Genomic DNA, 22,907 nt, shown 5'->3' with positions numbered 1-22,907 from the left:
TACCAGGAAAAGAAGCTCAATAATTTCCATCTTCACTGTCTGTGGCGCATTATGGGTGTATCCTGGTCGGACAAAATCACAAATATGGCAGTCCTCTCAAAGGCAGAGCTCCCAAGTGTGTTGACGCTAAAAAAAAAGAGGCGGCTTTGGTGAATCGGACACGTCCGCAGGATGGAAGATGGCTGCATACCAAAGGACCTTCTGTATGGTGAGGTAGCCGGGGCCAGATGACCAGTCGGGCGCCCAAAGCTCCGCTTCAAGATACTTGCAAGCGTGACATGAAGGCCCTACATGTCGACTATCACAGTTGGGAGTCACTAGCTGGCGAAAGCGGGAAATGACGAACCATCCTGTAGACTGGTGTGCACTACCAAGATGACCAGTTGCTACAGCAGCTTGGCAACAGATGCCAACATCAAAAACAATTCACAGTGTCACTTGGCAGCTTCACGTGCGCCACATGTGGCAGAAGTTGCCTGACAAGGATTGGCCTTCACAGCCATCAACAAAAGTTGCACCAAGAGAAGACACCCCAGCTAAATGGATTGTTTGCTGCGTGTCCATCATCTTTCATAGATGGAAGGATGCCAACCAACTAACCGTAGTAGCTGGTGATACCCACATCCAGAGAATAAATTTTTTAAAACTCACCTCCTGTATGTGCATTAGGATTAGGCAGATTCTGATCAACAGACACAGTGGCAAATGCTGAAGTGGCATAAGAGATATCAGACAATGTGCGACGAGCTGGAGGAAGTGGCACAGGTGGTTTGGGGAAGTCATAAGCGTTATCCTCATCTTCACTCTCACCCCGTTCAGGCCCGTCGCTGATGGCACAGTCACCATTATCTACAGATAATGAATATGAGGTTTAATAGCTCAGTGAGTGACAGAACAAAAGACCCCTAAACTTTTGGAAGGGGCATAAAAGTATACGTTACATCTCAGGGGATTAGGTTTCACTGAAGGATAACAATTTGTGTAGAAGCAGCTTACCAGATGTAAAATCTATGTTCATTGCCTGAGATGATGTAAACATAGATTCGCACATCTGTCTCAACGGGTCTGATTCAGTCAAAGTTCTAATCAAAACAAAGGGAAAAAAATCAACAGCAATTACTCAGTTACAAGAACCAGTTCCTCTAGATTATGTTTTTCAGTTAATCTGTTATCAGGTGTGCACTTGATGAACTCAACATTAGCAAGGGTTCAGTTAGTAACCAAGTACTTGTAGTCTCCTTCAGAAAGCATCTTCACAGCGCATTCAGTATTACTACCACTGAACTTTTCTTTTGTTTTATGAATTCTATTCAACTGCACTTAATGGGCTGAATTTTACAGACTGCCCCGATGTCGGGGGTCGTGGCGATATGGGGGGGCCAGAAAATGCCTCCAAAAGAGGGTCGCCACACATCCCGACATGGGGAAGACCCTGCCCGATATTGCCGGTGGCAGCAACCACCCCCCACCCCACCCCCACAACTGCTCGGCGACAGGATCGCCATTTAAATATTCAAATTAATTAAAATCAATGAATTAATGAGACCTATCTTCCCGCCGTCTGTCCCGGTGCAATCTTTGTGCCGCTGGCCGGCACTCCCGTGCCTTTGGACCCCGTCCAGGGAACTGAGGCAGAACACTGGTGGGGAGGTGGGATTTTTCTCAGTGCGGGAGTGGGGTCAAATTAATATCATTAGTGTAGGGGATGGTGGGAAGGGTTATAAGGTTAAAGTTAATGTACTTTGGGGGGGTGGGGAAAGGTCAGGTGGATAAGATGTTTTTTTTGGGCAGGGGAGAGGGCAGGTAGTTAATTTAATTGTTATGGGGGGGGGGGTAGGAGAGGGGCAGAATAAATGTATTTAGTTATTTTATTAAATGTCTCTTTAAATATTTAAATGGAACTGTAAGGCTCGAAGCCCTTTAAAAATGGTGTCAACAGCTGCACACAGGTAGCTGACACCATTGCCGGGGACGGACAGCCCGTTCCATCCACGTCATCAGGGGTGTGGTCCGCCCCGGCTATTTAAATGAGCTGCTGCACGGAAGATTGTGGCAGCTCCGGATTGTTTTCAAACGCTGCTGATTTCGGCGACGGAAGTATAAATTTCAGCCCAATGTTACCAAACACATTCCAGCAGCAGCCAGTAGGGGACAGCAGCGTTCCACATTAGCCTCTGCCACAGATGAATTTGGCTGTAATCAATATCACCCAGATTCAAGTAAAGAATCTGCATTCTACCAGCCCAGGTGTCTTACATAAAAAACATGCCTGAAACAAAATTTCTCTTACTCTGTGTTGTGGCTGCTCTGTGACTGTACTAAAAGTCTGGAATCCAAGGAGGAGGTGATGCAGAGTGGAGCATGTACAGGCAGTGAGGATGGAGTCATGTAATCAATATCTTCGTCACTGCTCTCTGAACGTTCCTCTGTTGTAAATGGCTTTGTCAGGGGTCTGAAAGTACAAAGTGGGAATTAAAATTGGAAGTAAGCGCCACAGAGTCCAGTTCGACAGAGTAATGCCTCAACAGAGTACTTAACTTGGGTAATTTGCTGAATGAGGGAATTCGGCGCAGTGAGGGAAAAGGTGCTATTCTGGTCTATCACAAAAGGAGGAGGTGTGGTCTGAGTGAGGGAGCAGTCGTCAGCAAAACCTGAGGGCTGAAGTCTAGAGGCATTAACTGGGTGAGCAGGGAGGCATTTATCTATATTACAGAGAGACTCACCAGCAGCAGTGGTGGCGGTGGACCTAGATGGAAACTGACCGAGGAGTTAAAGCACAGGAGAAAAGCCTCAAGCGAAATCTCTGACAACAAATCAACATCTGCAAAACAGCTCTAGTGACGTCAGAACCAGGAAAGGAGCCAACTGTTGAGTAGTTGCTAAGTGTTTCCAGATAATAGTCTAGAAAGTAAAGGCAAGGCAGGGACACTCAGCCCCACGGAATGCACATCCTGCGCCACGTGGGAAATCCTGGACGAACATGTGCAGTACGTGTTGCCAGCTAGAGCAGCCTGAGCTCCCAGTTTCGGAGCTTGAACAACGGCTGAAGTCACTAAGGGGCATCTGCGAAGCTTGAGCGCTTCATGCATAGCACGTTTCTGGATGTGGTCACCCTGCAGCTTAAAAATGGCAGAGAGAGAATGGGTGACCGCCAGGGGGACAAGGAGGACCAGGTAAGCAGGCAGGGATCTGCCGAGTGCATCTCGCTCTCCAACCGGTATTCAGTTCTAACACTGGTGAGAGCGATGGTTCTGGTGGGGAGTGCAGGCAGAGCCAAGTCCACGGCACCATGGGCGGCTCAACTGCACAGGGCTGGGGAGGAAGAAGAGTTGGGGAGCAATACTAATAGGGGATTCAATAGCAAAGGGAACAGACAGGCACTTCTGTGGCCACAGACGCGACTCCAGGATGATATGTTGCCTCCCTGGTGCCAGAATCAAGCATGTCACTGAGTGGCTGCAGGATATTCTGAGAGGGGAGGCCGAACAGCCAGAAGTCGTGGTCCATATCGGCACAAATGATATAGGCAGAAAGAGGGATAAGTCCTGCAGGCAGAGTTTAAGGAACTAAGAGAGAGATTCAAAAGCAGGACCTCAAAGGTAGTTCCGAAGAAGGGTCACTGACCCGAAACGTGAACTCTGCTTCTCTTTCCACAGATGCTGCCTGACCTGCTGAGTGTTTAGTTTAGAGATACAGCACTGAAACAGGCCCTTCGGCCCACCGAGTCTGTGCCGACCATCAACCACCCATTTATACTAATCCTACACTAATCCCATATTTCTACCACATCCCCACCTGTCCCTATATTCCCCTACCATCTACCTATACTAGGGGCAATTTATAATGGCCAATTTACCTACCAACCTGCAAGTCTTTTGGCTTGTGGGAGGAAACCGGAGCACCCGGAGGAAACCCACGCAGACACAGGGAGAACTTGCAAACTCCACACAGGCAGGACCCAGAATTGAACCCGGGTCGCTGGAGCTGTGAGACTGCAGTGCTAACCACTGCGCCACTGTGCTGGAGTGGTTCCAGCATTTCTTGTTTTTACCTCAAAGGTAGTAATCTCCAGATAACTCCCAGTACCACATGCTGGGTGAGTACAGAAATAGGTAGAGCTAACGAATACATGACTGGAGAGATGTTGCAGGAGGGAGGGCTGAGGCATTGGGATCACTTCTGGGAGGTATGGGACCTGTACAAGCCAAAAAGGTTGCACTTCAACAGGGCCGGGACCAATATCCTCACAGAGGGTTTGCTAGTGCTGTTAGGGAGGGTTGAAGCTAGCTGGACAGGCGGATGGGAACCCGAGCGTAGATTTAGGAGAGAAGAAAAGTTGGAAAAAGATGGCAGAAAATTAGCAAGTGTGTTCGGAAGGGAGAGGAAACAAAGGCTAGAAAATAAACAAGGCAGTTTGGTTAAATGGTTGAGACTTCAATACAAGAAGCCTAGGAACATAGGAAATAGGAGCAGTAGACCATTCAGCCCATCAAGCCTGCTCTGCCATTCAATTAGATCATGGAGGATCATCTACCTCTATGCCATTTTCCCCCACTCTCCCCATATTCCTTGATGTCTGTCTTGAACATGCTCAATCTCTACTTTAAACAAACTCAATGACTGAGCTTCACAGCCCCCCGAGGTAGAGAATTTCAAAGATTCACCACCCTCTGAATGAAGAAATTTCTCCTCATCTCACTCTTAAATGGCCTACCCCTTAATCTGAGACTGTGTCCCCTGATTCTAGACTCATCAGCCAGGGGAAACATCCTATCCCCATTACCCTGTCACGCCCTGTAAGAATTTTTTAAGTTTCTATGAGATCACCTCTCATTCTTCCAAACTCTAGAGAATACAGGCCCAATTTCTGCAATTTCTCCTCATAAGACAATCCCGCCATCCCAGGGATTATTCTGGGGAACCTCCGCCGCACTCTCTCTATGACAAGTACATCCTTCCTTAGATTAGGAGACCAAAACTATACATAATACTCCGGGTGCGGTCTCACCAAGGCTCTATACAATTGCAGCAAGATTTCTTTACTCCTGTACTCAAATCCCCTTGCAATGAAGGCCAACACACTATTTGACTTCCTAATTGATTGTTGCACTTGCATGCTAGCTTTTAGTGACTCATGAACAAGTACACCTAAGTCCCTTTGAATATCTACACTTCCTAACCTCTCACCATTCAAGAAATACTCTGTCTTTCTGTTTTTTCTACCAAAGTGGATAACTTCACACTTATTCATATTAAATTCCATCTGATATATTCTTGCCCATTCACTTAACCTGTCCAAATCCCCTTGAAGCCTCCTTGCATCCTCCTCACAACTTACATTCCCACCTAGTTTGTGTGTTCAGCAAATCTGAAAACATAACATTTGATCCCCACATCCAAATCATTGATATAGATTGTGAACAGCTGTGGCCCAAGCACTGTTCCTTGCAGTACCCCACTAGTAACAACCTGCCATCCTGAGAATGACACATTTATTCCTACTGTCTGTGGTGTGTCTGTTAACCAATTATCAATCCATAGCAGTATATTACCCCCAATCTCATGTGCTCTAATTTTGTTTACAAACCTCTTGTGTGGGACCTTATCAAAAGCCTTCTGAAAATCCAAACACACCACATCCACTGGTTCTCCTTTATCTATGCTACAAGTAGCATCCTCAAAAAACTCCAACAGGTTTATGAGACATGATTTCCCTTTCATAAGTCCATGTTGACTGTGCCTAATCATATCATTATTTTCCAAGTGTCCAGTTATCACAACCTTTATAATAGATTCGAACATTTTCCCTACTACTGACATCAAACTAACAGGTCTGTAGTTCTCCGTTTTCTCTCTTGCTCCCTTCTTAAATAATGGGGTTACATTTGCTACTTTCCAGGAACCCTTCCAGAATCTATAGAATTTTGAAAGATAACCACTAATGCATCCACTATCTCTGTAGCCATCTCCTTCAATACCCTGGGACGTAGCTCATCTGGTCCATGGGATTTATCAACTTTCAATCTAATTAATTTTTTCAGTTCTACCTCTTCATTGATACTTATTTCTTTCAGTTCCTCATTTTTGCAAGTCCCTAGGTTCCCTAGCATTTCTGAGAGTAAGGCAGATGAGCTGAGAGCACAGATTGATATGTGGGAGTATGATATTATATCTATTACTGAGACAAGGCTGAAAAAAGGGGCAGGAATGGCAGCTTAACATTTCTGGTTACAGTGGTTTCAGACGAGATAAGAGATGGGGATAAAAAAGGAGGGAGAGTCACAATATTGATTAAAGCAACAATTATAGGCATGAGGGGGGATGATATGGTGGAAGGATCATCAAATGAGGCCATGTGGATTGAACTGAACAAAAAAGGGGCAATCACACGGCTAGGAGTGTACTATAGACCCCCAAGCAATCAGAGGGAGATAGAAGAGCAAATATGCAGCCAAATCTCGAGAAGTGCGAAAACAACAGGGCCATAACAGTGGAGGATTTCAAATACTCTAATAATAACTGGGAGAAATCTAGTGTGAAAGGCACAGAGGGAGCAGAATTCTTAAAATGTTTTTAGTTTTTTTTTAGTTTTAGAGATACAGCACTGAAACAGGCCCTTCGGCCCACCGAGTCTGTGCCGACCATCAACCACCCACTTACACTAACCCTACACTAATTCCATATTCCTACCACATCCCCACCTGTCCCTATATTTCCCTACCACCTACCTATACTAGGGGCAATTTATAATGGCCAATTAACCTATCAACCTGCAGGTCTTTGGCATGTGGGAGGAAACCGGAGCACCCGGAGGAAACTCACGCAGACACAGGGAGAACTTGCAAACTCCACACAGGCAGTACCCAGAATTGAACCCGGGTCGCTGGAGCTGTGAGGCTGCGGTACTACTGTTCTTTTCAGCCAGTACATAGCAAGCCCAACAAGACAGGGGGTGGTTTTGGACTTCGTTTTAGGGAATGAAGTTGGGCAGGTGGAAGGGTCTTCAGTTGGGGGGCACTTTGGTAGAAGTGATCATAATTCTGTTAGATTTAGGGTAGTTATGGAAAAGGACAAAGACAGACCAGGAATAAAAGTTCTCAATTGAGGTTAAGCTAACTTTACTAAACTGAAATGTGATTTAGCGAACGTGGACTGGAAACAGCTACTTGAAGGAAAATCAGTGCCAGATCAGTGGAAGGCATTTCAAGGAAGCTAGTGATGATTCATAGCAAGTTCTGATGACAGGTCATTGACTCTGCTTCTCTTTCCACAGATGCTGCCAGACATGCTGAGCATTTCCAGCACTTTCTGTTTTTATTTCAAATTTCTAGCAGCTGCAGTATTTTGCTTTTATTCAGAGCAAGTATGTTCCCTTAAAGAAAAAGGGTGGGACTAACAAATCCAGAGTCCCCAGCACGTGAAGGGGCTTAAAAGAGAGGATAAAGAAAAAATGGGAAGCTTATGACAGATACCGAAGGCTCAATACTGCAGAAAACCTAGGAGTATAAAAAGTGTAAGGGTGAAATTAAAAAAGAAATTCAGAAAGCAGAGAGTGCATGAAAAAATATTGGTAAGTAAAATCATGGAAAATTCAATTTTTTTTAAATAAATACATAAAGAGCAAGAGGATAACTAAAGAGAGTAAGGTCTATTAGGGACCACAAGGGTAACCAGTGTGTGGAGGCGGAGGACACTGGTATAGTTCTTCATGAATACTTGGCGTGTTTTCACAAAAGAGAGGGATAATGCAGACATTGCTATCAGAGAGGAGGAATGTGAAATATTAAAGTAAATTAACATAATGAGAGGAATTATTAAGGGGTTTAACATCTTTAAAAGTGGACAAAACCCCAGGCCCAGATGAAATGTATCCTTGGCTGTTAAGGGAAGGAAAGAAGAAATAGCAGAGGCTCTGACCATCATTTTCCAATTCTCTCTCTCTGCCAGTGTGGTGCCAGAGGACTGTAGGACAGCTAACATTGTACTACTGTTTAAAATTGGAGTAAGGGATAGACCAAGTACTACAGGCCAGTCAGCCGAACTTCGGTGGTGGGAAAATTATTAGAAAAAATTCTGAGGGACAGGATAAATCTTCATTTAGAAAGACATGGATTAATTAAAGACAGTCAATGTGGATTTGTTAAGGGAAAGTCGTGTCTGACTAACATGAAGAAATTTTTTGAGGAGATAACAAGGAGGGTGGATGAGAGTAGTGCATTCAATCTGTTATACGGATTTCAGCAAGGTTTTTCATAAGGTCCTACATGGCAGACCAGTAATGAAAGTAAAAGTCCATGGGATCCAAGGCAAAGTGGCAAGTTGGATGCAAAATTGGCTGAGGCAGGAAGCAAAGGGCAACAGTCGATAGCTACTTTTGTGACTGCAAGGCTGTTTCCAGTGGAGTTCCGCAGGTCTCAGTACTAGGTCCCTTGAATGTAGGGGATATGATTAAGATGTTTGCAGAAAATACAAAAATTGGTCATGTGGTTGATAAATTAGAAGAAAGCTGTAGACTGTAGGAAGATTTCAATGGACTAGTGAGGTGGGCGAAACAGTGGGAAATGGAATTCAGTCTGGAGAAACATGAGGGAATGCATTTGGGGAAGGTTAACAAGGCAATGGAATGCACAATAAATGGTGGGATTCTGAGAACTGTAGAGGAACAGAGGAACTTTGGAGTGCATGTCCACAGATCCCTGAAGGTAGCTGGACAGGTAGATAAGGATATCAAGGTGGCAAATGGGAGACTTGCCTTTATTAGCCGAGGCACAGAATATAAGAGCTGGGAGGTTTTGCTAGAACTGTACAAAACACTAGTTAGGCCACAGCACTACAGGAAAGATGTGATTGCACGAGACAAGATACACAGGGGATCTACAAGGGGAGATCTATTTTTTATTTATTTTATTTTATTTAGATACAGCACTGAAACAGGCCCTTTGGCCCACTGAGTCTGTGCCGACCAAGAACCACCCATTTATACCCTACAGTAATCCCATATTCCCTACCCACCTACCTACACTAGGGGCAATTTACAATGGCCAATTTACCTATCACCTGCAAGTCTTTGGCGGTGGGAGGAAACCGGAGCACCCGGCGAAAACCCACGCGGTCACAGGGAGAACTTGCAAACTCCACACAGGCAGTACCCAGAACTGAACCCGGGTCCCTGGAGCTGTGAGGCTGCGGTGCTAACCACTGCGCCGCCCTGATTGAAGTGTTTCAAATTAGAGCGGAAATTAAGGTCCTATTCCTCTTGGTTGAGGGGCCTATAACCAGGGGGCATAGATTTAGGGAAAGAGGTAAGAGAACAGAGGGGATTCAAGGTGAAATGTTTTCACCCAAAGGAGGTGGGGAATTTGGAACCCACTGCCTAAAAGGCTGATAGATGCCCTCAAAAATATGTAAAACTTAGTTGGATATGCACTTGAAGCATCGTAACTAAGTTTATAAGTTAAACTTATAAACTTAACATTTTAGAAAGCCTTGAGGAGTATAGAAAGTGCAGGGGTGAAGTAAAAAGGAAATTAGGAAAGCAAAGAGAAAACATGAAGAAGTATTGGCAGGTAAAATTAAAGCAAACCCAAAGATGTTTTATCAGTACATTAAGAGCAAAAGGATAACTAAGGAAAGGGTAGGGCCTATCAGAGATGTACAAGGTAACTTATGCATGGATACAGAAGATATGGGCAGAGTTCTTCATGAGTACTTTGTCTCTGTCTTCACAAAGGAGAGGGATGATGCAGACATTGGCCTGGATTTTAAGAGCCCGCCACCGACCTCGGTGGCGAGTTCAAAAGATGGCCGGGGTGGCCCCATCCCCCAATCATGTGGAGGGGGTGGACTGTCTGTCCCCGGCAATGGCGTCAGCTGCCTATCCACAGGCATCATTTTAAAGGGCAGCCAGCCCTCCCGGCATCTTTAAAGTTTTAAAGAAAGATCCCACAAAATTAAATAATTAAATTTCTTATGTATCTTCCCCACTCCGCCAATAGCAGTTACAATAACTATTTGCCCTTCCCCCCCACCCCAAAAAACACTTACCTTGTACATCTGACCTTTCCCACATCCCCCACCCCATCCCAGCAAACTACACAAAGTTTAAGGTTCAACCCTTTTCATCATCTCCTACACCCATTACGTGTATTTGACCCCGTCCTGTCCCACACTGACAAACTTACCTCCTCCCCCATCCCCAACAGTGGGGCACCACGTTTCCCCGAAAGAGACCTGAAGGCACGGGAGTGCCAGCCACTGCACCTAAGCTCACAGCAGGCCCTCAAGATTGAAGGCAAGTGTATTTCAATTTATTAACTTTATTGATTTGCATATTTAAATTGTGGTCCCGTCACCCAGTGGTGGGGGGGGACGCCATGGAGTCTCGCCGCCGCCGGGAGGATACAGCCGGGCCCAGCCAGCGTCTATGTCCATGGCAGGCTTCATTCAGAGCCACCTTCAGGCCCTCCCCACCACAGATCACGACGTCAAGGGCTAGTTAAAATCCAGTGCACTGCAGTAAAGAGGAGTGTAAAATATCAGATACGATAAGCATAATGAGAGAGGAAGTACTAGAGGGTCTAACATCCATGAAAGTGGATAAATCACCAGGGCCAGATGGACTGCATCCCAAGCTGTTAAAGGAAGCCAGGAAAGAAACAGCAGATGCTCTGAGGATCATATTCAAATCCTCACTAGATACAGGTGATGTATCAGAGGATTGGAGGTCTGCAAACGTTGTACCATTGTTTAAAAAGGGTGCGAGGAACAGGCCAAATAATTATAGGCTGGTCAGTCTGACCTCGGCCGTGGGCAAATTGTTAGAATCAATTCTGAGAGATAGGATAAACTGTCACTTGGAAAGGGACGGATAAATCAGTGATAGCATGGATGTGTTAAGGGAAGGTCGTATCTTACTAACTTAATTGAATTTTTTGAGGTGGTAACAAGAAGAATTGATGAGGGTAGTGCAGTGCATGTTGTCTACATGGATTTTAGTAAGGCATTTAACAAGGTCCCGCATGGCAGACTGGTCAGAAAAGTAAAAGCCCAAGGGATTCAGGTTGGATCCAAAATTGACTCAGACAGGGAACCAAAGGGTAATGGTCGGCAGATGTTTTAGTGAATCGAAATAGTTTTCCAGTGGCGTTCCACAGGGCTCAGTGTTGGATCCCTGGCTGTTTGTGGTATATATCAATGATTTGGACTTAAATGTGGGAGGCATGATTGGGAAATTTGCAGATGACACAAAAATTGTCCGTGTAGTTAACAGTGAAGAGGATACTATAGACTCCAGAATGATATCAATGGTTTGGTTGAGTGGGCAGAAAAGTGGCAAATGGAATTCAATCTGGAGAAGTGTGAGGTAATGCATTTGGGGAGGGCAAACAAAGCAAGGGAATAAACAATAAACGGGAGGATATTGAGAGAGGTAGAGGAAGAGAGAGTGCTTGGAGTGTATGTCCACAGGTCCCTGAAGGTAGCAGGACAAGTAAAGTGGTGAAGAATGCATATGGAATGCTTTCCTTTATTGGCCGAGGTATAGAATACAAAAGCAGGGATGTAATGTCGGAACTGTATAAACACTGTCTGGCCACAGCTGGAGATTGCTTACAGTTCTGGTCACCACATTACAGGAAGGATGTAATTGCTCTGGAGACAGTACAGAGGAGATTTACAAGAACCCCATCCACAAACATTCACTCCCTCCACTACCGATGCACAGTTCTAGCAGTGTGTACCATCTACAAGATGCACTGCAGCAACGCACCAAGGCTCCTTAGACAGCACCTTCCAAACCCGCAACCTCTACCACCTAGGAGGGCAAAGGCAACAGATATGTGGGAACACCACCGCCTGCAAGTTCCCCTCCAAGCCACACATCATCCTGACTTGGAACTATATTGCCGTTACTTCACTGTCACTGGGTCAAAATCCTGGAACTCCCTTCCTAACAGCACTGTGGGTGTACCTACCCCATGTGGACTGCAGTGGTTCGAGAGCATGGCTCACCACTACCTGCTCAAGCACAATTAGGGATGGGCAATAAATGCTGTCCTAGCCAGCGACGTCCACATCCCATGAACAAATTAAAAAAAAAAGTTGCCAGGGCTTGAAAATTGCAGCTATGAGGAAAGATTGGATAGGCTAGGGTTGTTTTCCTTAGAACAGAGGAGGCTGAGGGGTAACTTAATTGAGGTGTACAAAATTATGAGGGGCCCAGATAGAGTAGACAGGAAGGCCCAGTTTGCCCTAGCACAGAGGTCAATTACCAGGGGGCACAGATTTAAGGTGATTGATAGAAGGACTAGTGTGGATATGAGGAAAACTTTTTTCATCCAGAGGGTGATGGGTGTCTGGAATTCGCTGCCCAGATCAGTGAAGGAGGCAGAAACCCTCAAACTTATTTAAAAGGTACCTGGGACCTGCACCTGAAGTGCTGTAACCTGCAAGGCTGCAGACCAGATGCTGGAAGGTGGGATTAGAATGGGCGGCGAGCTTTTTCAGCCGGCGCAGACACGATGTGCTGAATGGCCTCTTTCTGTGCCGTAACCTTTCTATGGTTCTAAGCTACGGACCAAGGGCTGGTAAGTGTGATTAGGCTGGATGGCGGCTGTCCCACCTGTAGAAATTTATGCATAATCTCAGCCTATCGACCACAGAAAAATTGCCACAAATACTGCCACTACATACAGCAGTATCTCATTGGTAACAATGATTAACGTTAAACTCGACATACAATAGCACTATTTCATGTATTTAAAGGCTAACTAATTTGGAGATACTAAACTTTCTATTCCAGAGAAGTTAAACTATAAAATACTGTGACTCCAGATGCCACCTTAAACAACGATCACCTGTTCAGGACTCCACAAGGCACAGAAGCAAAACAACTTCACAGGAAGCTGAAACCCAAGCCAACACATCTGTTACTCAACTAAACTCTTACTTTGGAAATTTAGTGCAAGACTTACTGCAGGAAATGGCTTAACCCATTACAGGAGGGATCAAATTAATTGACCATGCCTTTCTGTCTATATTAGCCTTAGTTATAGTTATTCCCTGTAACACAAATCACGTCTCAGAGAAGAGGCTATCTTACCTTCAGATTTCTGTCAATGCCGCTGTACAATGCTCTGCATTGAATGCACGAAAGCTACTGGGGCACAATTAACCACTGGATCCTCTTGCCCGCTATATGAGATGTGGCTGGCTGTCACTGGGCTCTCCCAACTGGTCGTTATGACCAGAAACTCACTACGTGGAAAGCCATGGACATGAACCCAAATTCAAGTACTATCATGGCACATTATACTGAAGCACCAAGTGGGGTACTAAAAAGACACAAATGTTGCTTTTCTAAATTAAACTGCATGTTTACAGTTGGGTTTTAATGCTTCTCATTGAATATTTTTTCAGAAACAATTTTAAAAATTCTACAACTTCTGTACATTAATATAAATTGAAGATATATCTGTATAGATATATCGAGCCAGAAGACAACTACAACTGTCATAACTGCCACAGGAAGGATGTTACATTGAAAATATTTCTCATTACAGATTCAGATGGATCTCCTGCATTTTTACAGCAAATTGTGCTTTTATATTAAAACTGCCATATAACATCTTGTCTGAGCAGCTGTTCCTCAGATCAAATTAGAACTTTGGTTATTACAACATTTCTTTGGCCTCCTTATCTCAAGAGACAATGGGTAAGCGCCTGGAGGTGGTCAGTGGTTTGTGAAGCAGCGCCTGGAGTGGCTATAAAGGCCAATTCTAGAGTGACAGGCTCTTCCACAGGTGCTGCAGAGAAATTACAACATACAATTAAGCAATGAACTTAGCATCTTCTTCCCACCTCAAGAGTTTATGGAGTCCCCCTGTACTTAAATTGTGACCTCCATGTTAATTATGCGGCTCATACTTAGGTGTAACTGGCCTTCAATAGCAATGTAGCAAAATTTACAAAAATATTACTCCATGCTCTACTAAACCAGTGTTCCATACAGAAACTTAATAGGTAACAATTCCATAGTTACTGCCAAACGTAGTAACTTATATTCAAAAAGTACAAGGTACAGTAGTTATAAGCAGTTGGTGAGGCGGTGGCGTATTGGTGTCACTGGACTAGTAACCAGAGGCCCAGGCTAATGCTCTGGGGACATGGGTTCAAATTCCACCTCAGCAGATGGTGAAATTCGAATTCAATAAATAAATCCGGAATTAAAAAGTTCATCTAATGCTGACCATTATCGATTGTTGTAAAAACCCATCTGTTTCACTAATGCCCTTCAGGGAAGGAAATTTGTCATCCTTACCCAGTCTGGCCTACATGCGACTCCAGACACACAGCCATGTGGTTGACTCTTAAATGCCCTCTGAAATGGCCACTCAGTTCAAGGACAATTAGGGATGGGCAATAAATGCTGGCCTAGCCAGCGATGCCCACATCCTATGAACGAATTTTTTAAAAACAGAATACAGCTCCAGATAAAAGCAAAATACTGCGGATGCTGGAAATCTGAAATAAAAACAAGAAATGTTGGAAATACTCAGCAGGCCTGACACCTCTAGATAAGTTCAGTCCACCATTCAGTTACCATAGAGGATCTTATCTCGGGACTGATTGTATATTTCAGGCTCCCTGTATTCCACTTCTAACAGATAGAAAAGGAGCAGTCAAGAGCATAGAAATTTTAAAATTAGAATAGCAGAGTGAACAGAAAGCCTCTCCCAGCAGAACTGAATCATCTTTGCTATGTGGATTGCTACTTGCCAACACTTATCTATCTAAAAATGCCTCACTCACTTCTCCAGCTCCATGTGTAGTAACCTCCAACTACAGGCTTTCCTTTAGGATAATTTTTTAAATCAATGCTTACAGTAAACCCTAAATTAACAAAAGCTTTGAGGTGGAGGAAAATAAAATCAGCTGCAGGTCCCACTCCTGATCATTATCCAGTTACCCTTATTGGAAAGAATGTCGGTGTGGATATCTGGCAAGGAAAGGATTGACTTCAACTATAATGCCCCCCTTGAACCAATAACCTGCATCTTATCTATGCTCTATTCAAATTGGGGGAAGGCCAACTCTACCAAAATTCGGCAGGAGCTGGGGAATGTAGATTGGGAGCAGCTGTTTGAAGGTAAATCCACATTTGATATGTGGGAGGCTTTTAAAGAGAGGTTGATTAGCGTGCAGGAGAGACATGTTCCTGTGAAAATGAGGGATAGAAATGGCAAGATTAGGGAACTATGAATGACAGGTGAAATTGGGAGACTAGCTAAGAGGAAAAAGGAAGCGTACACTAGGTCTAGGCGGCTGAAGAAAGACGAAGCTTTGGAAGAACATCGGGAATGTAGGACCAATCTGAAACGAGGAATTAAGAGGGCTAAAAGGGGTCATGAAATATCTTTAGTAAACAGGGTTAAGGAAAATCCCAAAGCCTTTTATTCATATATAAGGAGCAAGAGGGTAGCTAGAGAAAGGATTGGCCCACTCAAGGACAAAGGAGGAAAGTTATGCGTGGAGTCAGAGAAAATGGGTGAGATTCTAAACGAGTACTTTGCATCGGTATTCACCGAGAGGGACATGACGGATGTTGAGGTTAGGGGCAGATGTTTGATTACTCTAGGTCAAGTCGGCATAAGGAGGGAGGAAGTGCTGGGTATTCTAAAAGGCATTAAGGTGGACAAGTCCCCAGGTCCGGATGGGATCTATCCCAGGTTACTGTGGGAAGCGAGAGAGGAAATAGCTGGGGCCTTAACAGATATCTTTGCAGCATCCTTAAACACGGGTGAGGTCCCAGAGGACTGGAGAATTGCTAATGTTGTCCCCTTGTTTAAGAAGGGTAGCAGGGATAATCCAGGTAATTATAGACCGGTGAGCCTGACGTCAGTGGTAGGGAAGCTGCTGGAGAAGATACTGAGGGATAGGATCTATTCCCATTTGGAAGAAAATGGGCTTATCAGTGATAGGCAACATGGTTTTGTGCAGGGAAGGTCATGTCTTACCAACTTAATAGAATTCTTTGAGGAAGTGACAAAGTTGATTGATGAGGGAAGGGCTGTCGATGTCATATACATGGACTTCAGTAAGGCGTTTGATAAGGTTCCCCATGGCAGGCTGATGGAGAAAGTGAAGTCGCATGGGATCCAGGGTGTACTAGCTAGATGGATAAAGAACTGGCTGAGCAACAGGAGACAGAGAGTAGCAGTGGAAGGGAGTTTCTCAAAATGGAGACGTGTGACCAGTGGTGTTCCACAGGGATCCGTGCTGGGACCACTGTTGTTTGTGATATACATAAATGATTTGGAGGAAAGTATAGGTGGTCTGATTAGCAAGTTTGCAGACGACACTAAGATTGGTGGAGTAGCAGATAGTGAAGGGGACTGTCAGAGAATACAGCAGAATATAGATAGGTTGGAGAGTTGGGCAGAGAAATGGCAGATGGAGTTCAATCAGGGTAAATGCGAGGTGATGCATTTTGGAAGATCCAATTCAAGTGTGAACTATACAGTAAATGGAAAAGTCCTGGGGAAAGTTGATGTACAGAGAGATTTGGGTGTTCAGGTCCATTGTTCCCTGAAGGTGGCAACGCAGGTCAATAGAGTGGTCAAGAAGGCATACGGCATGCTTTCCTTCATCGGACGGGGTATTGAGTACAAGAGTTGGCAGGTCATGTTACAGTTGTATAGGACTTTGGTTCGGCCACATTTGGAATACTGCGTGCAGTTCTGGTCGCCACATTACCAAAAGGATGTGGATGCTTTGGAGAGGGTGCAGAGGAGGTTCACCAGGATGTTGCCTGGTATGGAGGGCACTAGCTATGAAGAGAGGTTGAGTAGAGTAGGATTATTTTCATTAGAAAGGCGGAGGTTGAGGGGGGACCTGATTGAGGTGTACAAAATCATGAGAGGTATAGACAGGGTGGATAGCAAGAAGCTTTTTCCCCAGAGTGGGGGATTCAAATACTAGGGGTCACGAGTTCAAAGTGAGAGGGGAAAAGTTTAGGGGGGATATGCGTGGAAAGTTCTTTACGCAGCGGGTGGTGGGTGCCTGGAACGCGTTGCCAGCGGAGGTGGTAGATGCGAACATGATAGCGTCTTTTAAGATGTATCTAGACAGATACATGAATGGGCAGGAAGCAAAGAGATAGAGACCCTTAGAAAATAGGCGACATGTTTAGGTAGAGGATCTGAATCAGCACAGGCTTGGAGGGCCGAAGGGCCTGTTCCTGTGCTGTAATTTTCTTTGTTCTATTCATGAGAAATGGTCACTTGTGCAAGGTACCTGCACCCACAGAACTATACTGCAATTTGGGTAAATTTGCTAATCCCTCACTCTCTGTGCAGAACTAGGCTGGACGGCAGCACAGAATAGAGCTGGGCCCAAAAACTTCATCCACAATTTTCTAACCCATGCTTCCCCTCACTGCCCCAACTACAGCCCTCGATTAACAGCAAAGGTTTGATGAATTTCTTCAGGAGTGCAGTGAAGAAAACAATAAACACAGTGGGTTGCAGAGGAAGGAAAGTCAAGTAAAATTTTAAGTTAGGATCTTTCTACCAGTTTGCTGTTATTAATTTAAGTAGAGGTTTACGATATATACTTGTACCAGAGACAAGCACAAGTGATGTTGACATCTCAGTTCATAAAAGCATTGCAGGTCATGTGAAGGAAAACTGTGATTGCACTATGCAATAGGTCATCTATGCTCTCATACAGATAAAGTTATTCACTTCCCGAAATACACTATGTAAGTAATATAAACCATCAGGTGACACCTGACCTCAATGCAATATCCATAATGCAAAGCTTTATGTACCGTGTAGCGAGAGAGTAGATGGCATTTGCTGATGTGGAGGGTTTCACTTTGGAGATGTCATACTCGGAAACATCGCTCAAGGTACCACTGAAAGCCTGCAATAATTAGAAGATATTATGTAAGGTTTGGTGTATCTGATTTGAATTTTTTCTTTAAAATTGGCATAAAGTAGGTGAGTTAGATATATATTTGGATGAGTATCCAAGAACATAAATTAAGCTGTGAAGTAGCTTTATCAGTCCCACTCAAGGCGTAGAATCTACTAAAGCCCTCTCCATAATAAAGGACCACAACAGCACAAAGATATCACCGCGACGTTTGCTAGTTCACCCTATTTTCTTTTTCTTCCTTCATCTGCATCCTTCATTTCCACAATGATCCCCGAGACTGAAGAAGTTGATTATTACTCTATAGTTTGTGTTTTATGCTGGCAAGCTACTATCAAAGTCACTTAGTCTGGTATATAAACCTATGCATATGGGTATGGTAACTTGCATTTCTGTCCATGAAGTGAATTTAATTCTTGCAAGTTGAACAACCATTTAAAATTACAAGATCATTATGACTGAGGAAGGCCATTCAGCATGTCTTAGCTCATTCATCTAGAGATCCTTAAATAGTCCTACTGCAGCATACAACTGTTTCCTAAATAATTCCAGGGTTTGACCTTTATTATATCTGGGAGTCCATTCCATACATTGCTAATCCTTTATGTGAAGAGTTTCTTGGTATCAGTCCAAATTTTACATTTTATTAGCTTGAATCTATATTCCCTTGTCCAACTCTCTCAACTTAATTTGATATTTTCTAGATTACCTTTTCCATACTGTTTACTACCTTACATCTCTAAGATAATTTCTCTGATGCTTCTTTTCGAGCCTGTAACAGCCAAACCTATCCAGTTTTTCATCAGGACTGAGACCTTCCGCACTAGGAATCAGTTTTGTGGCTCTTCTCTGTACTGACTCCAGCATTGAAATGTTTTCCTTGTTTTGGTAACCTGAATGGACAGAGTGCTCAAGATGCAGTCTGATCAGAGCACCATACAGTTTGATCACAGCTCCCTCTGACTTGTATTCTACTGTGTTCATTTTATGGAGTGCTGCTCTATCTCAGTTGGACATATTGAACTTCAAGTCTAAAGTGATTCCTAGGTCCCTTAACACCATCCTTAGCTATTTTCCAACTATTCTTGGAGTATTGGTGTCACTTTGTTTTCATTTCTAAGTGCAGTATTGTACACATGACTGCAATCAATTTCAACTGCCATTGCTCCACCCACTTACATATCTTTGTACAACTTAGTTGCAACTCCTGAGCTGCCTCCTTGGATTTCACTGCACCTCAATTTGATATTATTTTACTAAATTTGGGTTTCTGAATCCAAGTCACTGATGTAAACTGGAACAGTACTAATGACTGCATGTCTGACAAAATGTTTCCTTAAGTAAAAACCCTGCACCACACTATTAAAAAGAAGCTTGAATCAAACATCTAGGTAGGCTGGTTAATTGAGAAGTTATGCTGAAGTTAACCCAAGATCTGCATATGAAAGTATCCAACTCTAACAAAAATGATGCTGTTGCAGTTCTCACCGCCGTACTGTCAAGCCCGAGGGAGCTGCTATGCCTAACTGCTTCCGTCCTAGCGTCCATCTGAGATGACAGTGCTAAAGGCAACGAGTGTCTGTTAGATAATTCTCGGCCTGTCCATCTATCCCCAGGATTAAGAGGCTGGAGCGGTGCTTTAGCTGCCTGAGATCGCGAATGCCAGGCTTCTCCCGGTCGGTTTGGCGGTACAAGAGGTGGCTTATCTCGTGGTAGGAGATCGCTTGGTGTGCTTGGTAAAGGGCGTCTCTGCATCCGAGAATCCATGTTCACTGATGGGTGACGCTCAGGAGGGGGAGGCGGAAGGTCTCGATGAGTTGGAGGAACAGGTAAAGGCTTGTCCTGTTTATGCAGGCCACCAGAGGTAGTCTGTGGGAGGAGAAAAAAATACACTCAACACCAAACCTTTGGATATTTAAACACGTATCTTTGTTTTGAAGCATGTGAGAATAGTGCTTTTAGAGCAGGAGTTTGAGGTTGGAAAGTTCTCACTAAACAAAGGTTCAGCAATGACTTGACAAAAGCACAGTGCTTCAACAACCACAGAGGTGAGGGTAAGCAACAGAAGGCGATCACTAATTTATTCATCTCAGTTTTTTTTGCTAGCTTCTAAGTTTGCTTTGCAAACCATCTAATACAGTATTATGGAGCTATAAAATGCACATTGTAAACATGACAGGAGTATGTGACTATTTCTCACTTACAGTCTAAGATAGCCAGATACCATGCTCTACAGATTTTTAAACATACTCATTTTTGTCATATAAAAGTCATAAAAACCGAGGCAGCAGGTTCCCACAGTGGGTCAGAATGAGCTTCTTTCAGCTCTGGGATCAGGGTTCCAATCCAACACAATACCTCTGTAGAGGTCCCATGTGGAATGGGTTTCAACAGTCAATCCCAGTTCTCAGTGGGCACAGCAAATTTGGAAATAAATGGTCACCCTCACTCTGACAGACCAAAGGTGCAATACCACATTGGTTCTGAAGCTCCTCCTTAAATTGGGCAAAGGTAAATCAAGCTGTTCGCTCTGCTTGATAAGAGATTTTGGGCAATTGAAATGGTCATGTATTAATCCCCGAACATGACCAAGAGCTATCAGCTTGCTGAATCTATCCTGAAAACACAATCACATCAAACATTTTGATACATTCCCTTCCAATTGAACTACAAGGAAGTAGTCCAATTACATATTGCACTCCAGATTTTAGCACAATTTAGTTATGACCTCGGCTCCTTCTTGAAAGTTGGTTAGAACGTGGTTTCAACCCAATTAGCTCCCCTGTTCTGAAGGAACTGTAGAAATAGCACCATGCAATTCGAACATCCATTTCGAAACTGCACGAGAATATTACCTTCACCATACGAGCCTTTATCCTCATAGGATACAATAATTTTAAGAATGTGGATCAACTTATGATCTATTATGACATTGATTCAGTAGTGCAGTGGTTGTGTTGGCGGACTACAGTGAGCGACTTCAAAGCCCACCATGGTAGCTTGAGATTTTGAATTTAGTTTAAAAAGAAATCTGGAAATAATAAGCTGGTATCAGTAACTGTGACTGTTAAGTTGTCAGATAGTAGTAAAAATCAAACTGGTTCAGTAATATCCTCTAAGGAAAGAAGTCTGCCATTCTTATGTGGTCTGGGCTATATGCAATGCCAGTCTACACCAACTGTTCTCAGTTGTATCAACAGCTTCGCAGGGTAACAAGAGATGGTCAATAAATGTCACATTACAGCAACACCCACATCCAGAGAAAGGGAGTTTTAAAACTTTTGAGTCGTACTGATCTGCATCTTGCATGTTGCGGGAATAGGAAATCAAGTTTCATTTAAATCTGTTATATCACTGGTGCAATTATTTTTTATTTACCATTGATTAAGGTATCAAGAGTTTCTAATTAATGTTCACAATTGTTCTGTTATCCTAGCCTAACAGAGCCTACCACTGGCAGCCAGGTCAAGATGGTAGCATAATGTCACTGAACTAGTAATCCAGCGGCCCAGGCAAATGCTCTGCGGACATCAGTTTGAATCCCACCACGGCAGCGGGTGAAATTTGAATTCAATTAATAAATCTGGAATTTAAAAATAAGCTGATCAATTGTTGTAAAAACCCATCTGGTTCACTAATGTCCTTTCGGAAAGGAAATCTGCCGCCTTACCTGTTCTGGCCTACATGTAACTCCAGACCCCCAGAAATGTGGTTGACTCTTAAATGCCCTCTGAAATGGCCTATCAAGCCACTCCACTGTATCAACCTCTACGAAGTTGAATGGACTGCAGCAGTTCAATAAGGCAGCTCACCACCACCTTCTCAAGATGGGCAATAAATGCTGGCCTAGCCAGTGACACACACATCCCATGAATGAATAAAAAAAATCAAGAACTCATCACACCAGGAGCTACAGGTGTAAATCCCACCTCTACCCAGTACACTGCGACAATATAGCAACCCCTGTACCCCAGTGATATTGTCTATAAATGCACATAATATCATCCCAATAAAACAAACAGTTACTTACCTTGGGTGAAACACAAGGGCTAGGAGCACAGGACACAGTGGGTGATCGATGCTGCAACAGATCTAACCTCGGAGGAACTGGTGGAAGCACAGAATTGGGAGCTGGGGTGACTGGAGACGGTGGCCGCTCAATCTGTTTAGGAAACAAATTTAAACTAATATAGTGAGAAATGCTCACAAGGAACATTGTGCAAGGTCTTTAGCACAGAACATTTTTTACACAATATCAACAGTCTTGTTGCACACTTCTGCAATACAGTATACCTGTTACTGTTTCTCTGTAAAAACAGAATCAAGTAATTGGCAGAAGGACGGGGGAAATTAGCCAAGCCTCTTACCTCTAACTGCCCTGACAGAAAGAGCACATATCTAGTCAGAGACAATACAGCACCAGACTTGAATGAGATTACCCTCATAGGCACATGGCCTGATTACTCTCACCATCTAGATCACACATGAAGAACTCTCTTTTGGAGAGCAGCTGGCACCCTTCAGAAGAGGGGAGAAAGGAGGATAAAAATAAAGACTGACACAGATACTCAAATAGGGGCAAAGAATAAATGTTCTACACTTACAAAGGACTAAAAACCAGACACATCTATATCAGTAAAGCAAACCAAAGTGAAACAACATGAGAACTTCCAGTATAAATATAGAGAACTGACTGATATGCTGATTTTGAATGCAGCTGCAATGTAATGCTGACAATGCATGGAAATTCTACAGTCAGCATCACACGGAGTAACTAAGTTCACAACATTATTATAGGGGAACTCCACAACAATACTCTTGTTATCACAAATGCTTCTTCTCGGTTATTTAACTCTTTAGTTACAGCGCTCATGCTTACTCATTTCTTCTACGGTTGCCGTGACATTTTCCAGCTCTAAATTATAAAGGAAGCAATAAAAGGAGCATCTAGTTCTCACACTAAGCTAGCACAC

The 22,907-nt window shown here is 43.7% G+C and overlaps 1 protein-coding gene across 2 annotated transcripts in view; it reads right to left on the bottom strand.

The window, feature by feature from the left end:
• cbl (Cbl proto-oncogene, E3 ubiquitin protein ligase) overlaps positions 1 to 22,907 on the bottom strand; it is a 281,338-nt gene that overhangs the window by 13,328 nt on the left and 245,103 nt on the right. For both annotated transcript variants that reach the window (XM_068054161.1, XM_068054162.1), the window contains 6 exons: positions 21,965 to 22,096; positions 19,423 to 19,803; positions 17,828 to 17,922; positions 2,291 to 2,452; positions 997 to 1,082; positions 652 to 849 (listed from right to left, as the gene is read on the bottom strand). In XM_068054161.1, the coding sequence (XP_067910262.1) occupies positions 652 to 849; positions 997 to 1,082; positions 2,291 to 2,452; positions 17,828 to 17,922; positions 19,423 to 19,803; positions 21,965 to 22,096 (1,054 nt within the window). The remainder of the gene's footprint in view (positions 1 to 651; positions 850 to 996; positions 1,083 to 2,290; positions 2,453 to 17,827; positions 17,923 to 19,422; positions 19,804 to 21,964; positions 22,097 to 22,907) is intronic.

The sequence above is a fragment of the Heterodontus francisci genome, chromosome 22, assembly GCF_036365525.1.
Source record: "Heterodontus francisci isolate sHetFra1 chromosome 22, sHetFra1.hap1, whole genome shotgun sequence".
Classification (NCBI taxonomy): Eukaryota; Metazoa; Chordata; class Chondrichthyes; order Heterodontiformes; family Heterodontidae; genus Heterodontus; species Heterodontus francisci.
This window is presented reverse-complemented; position numbering and strand designations above follow the sequence as displayed.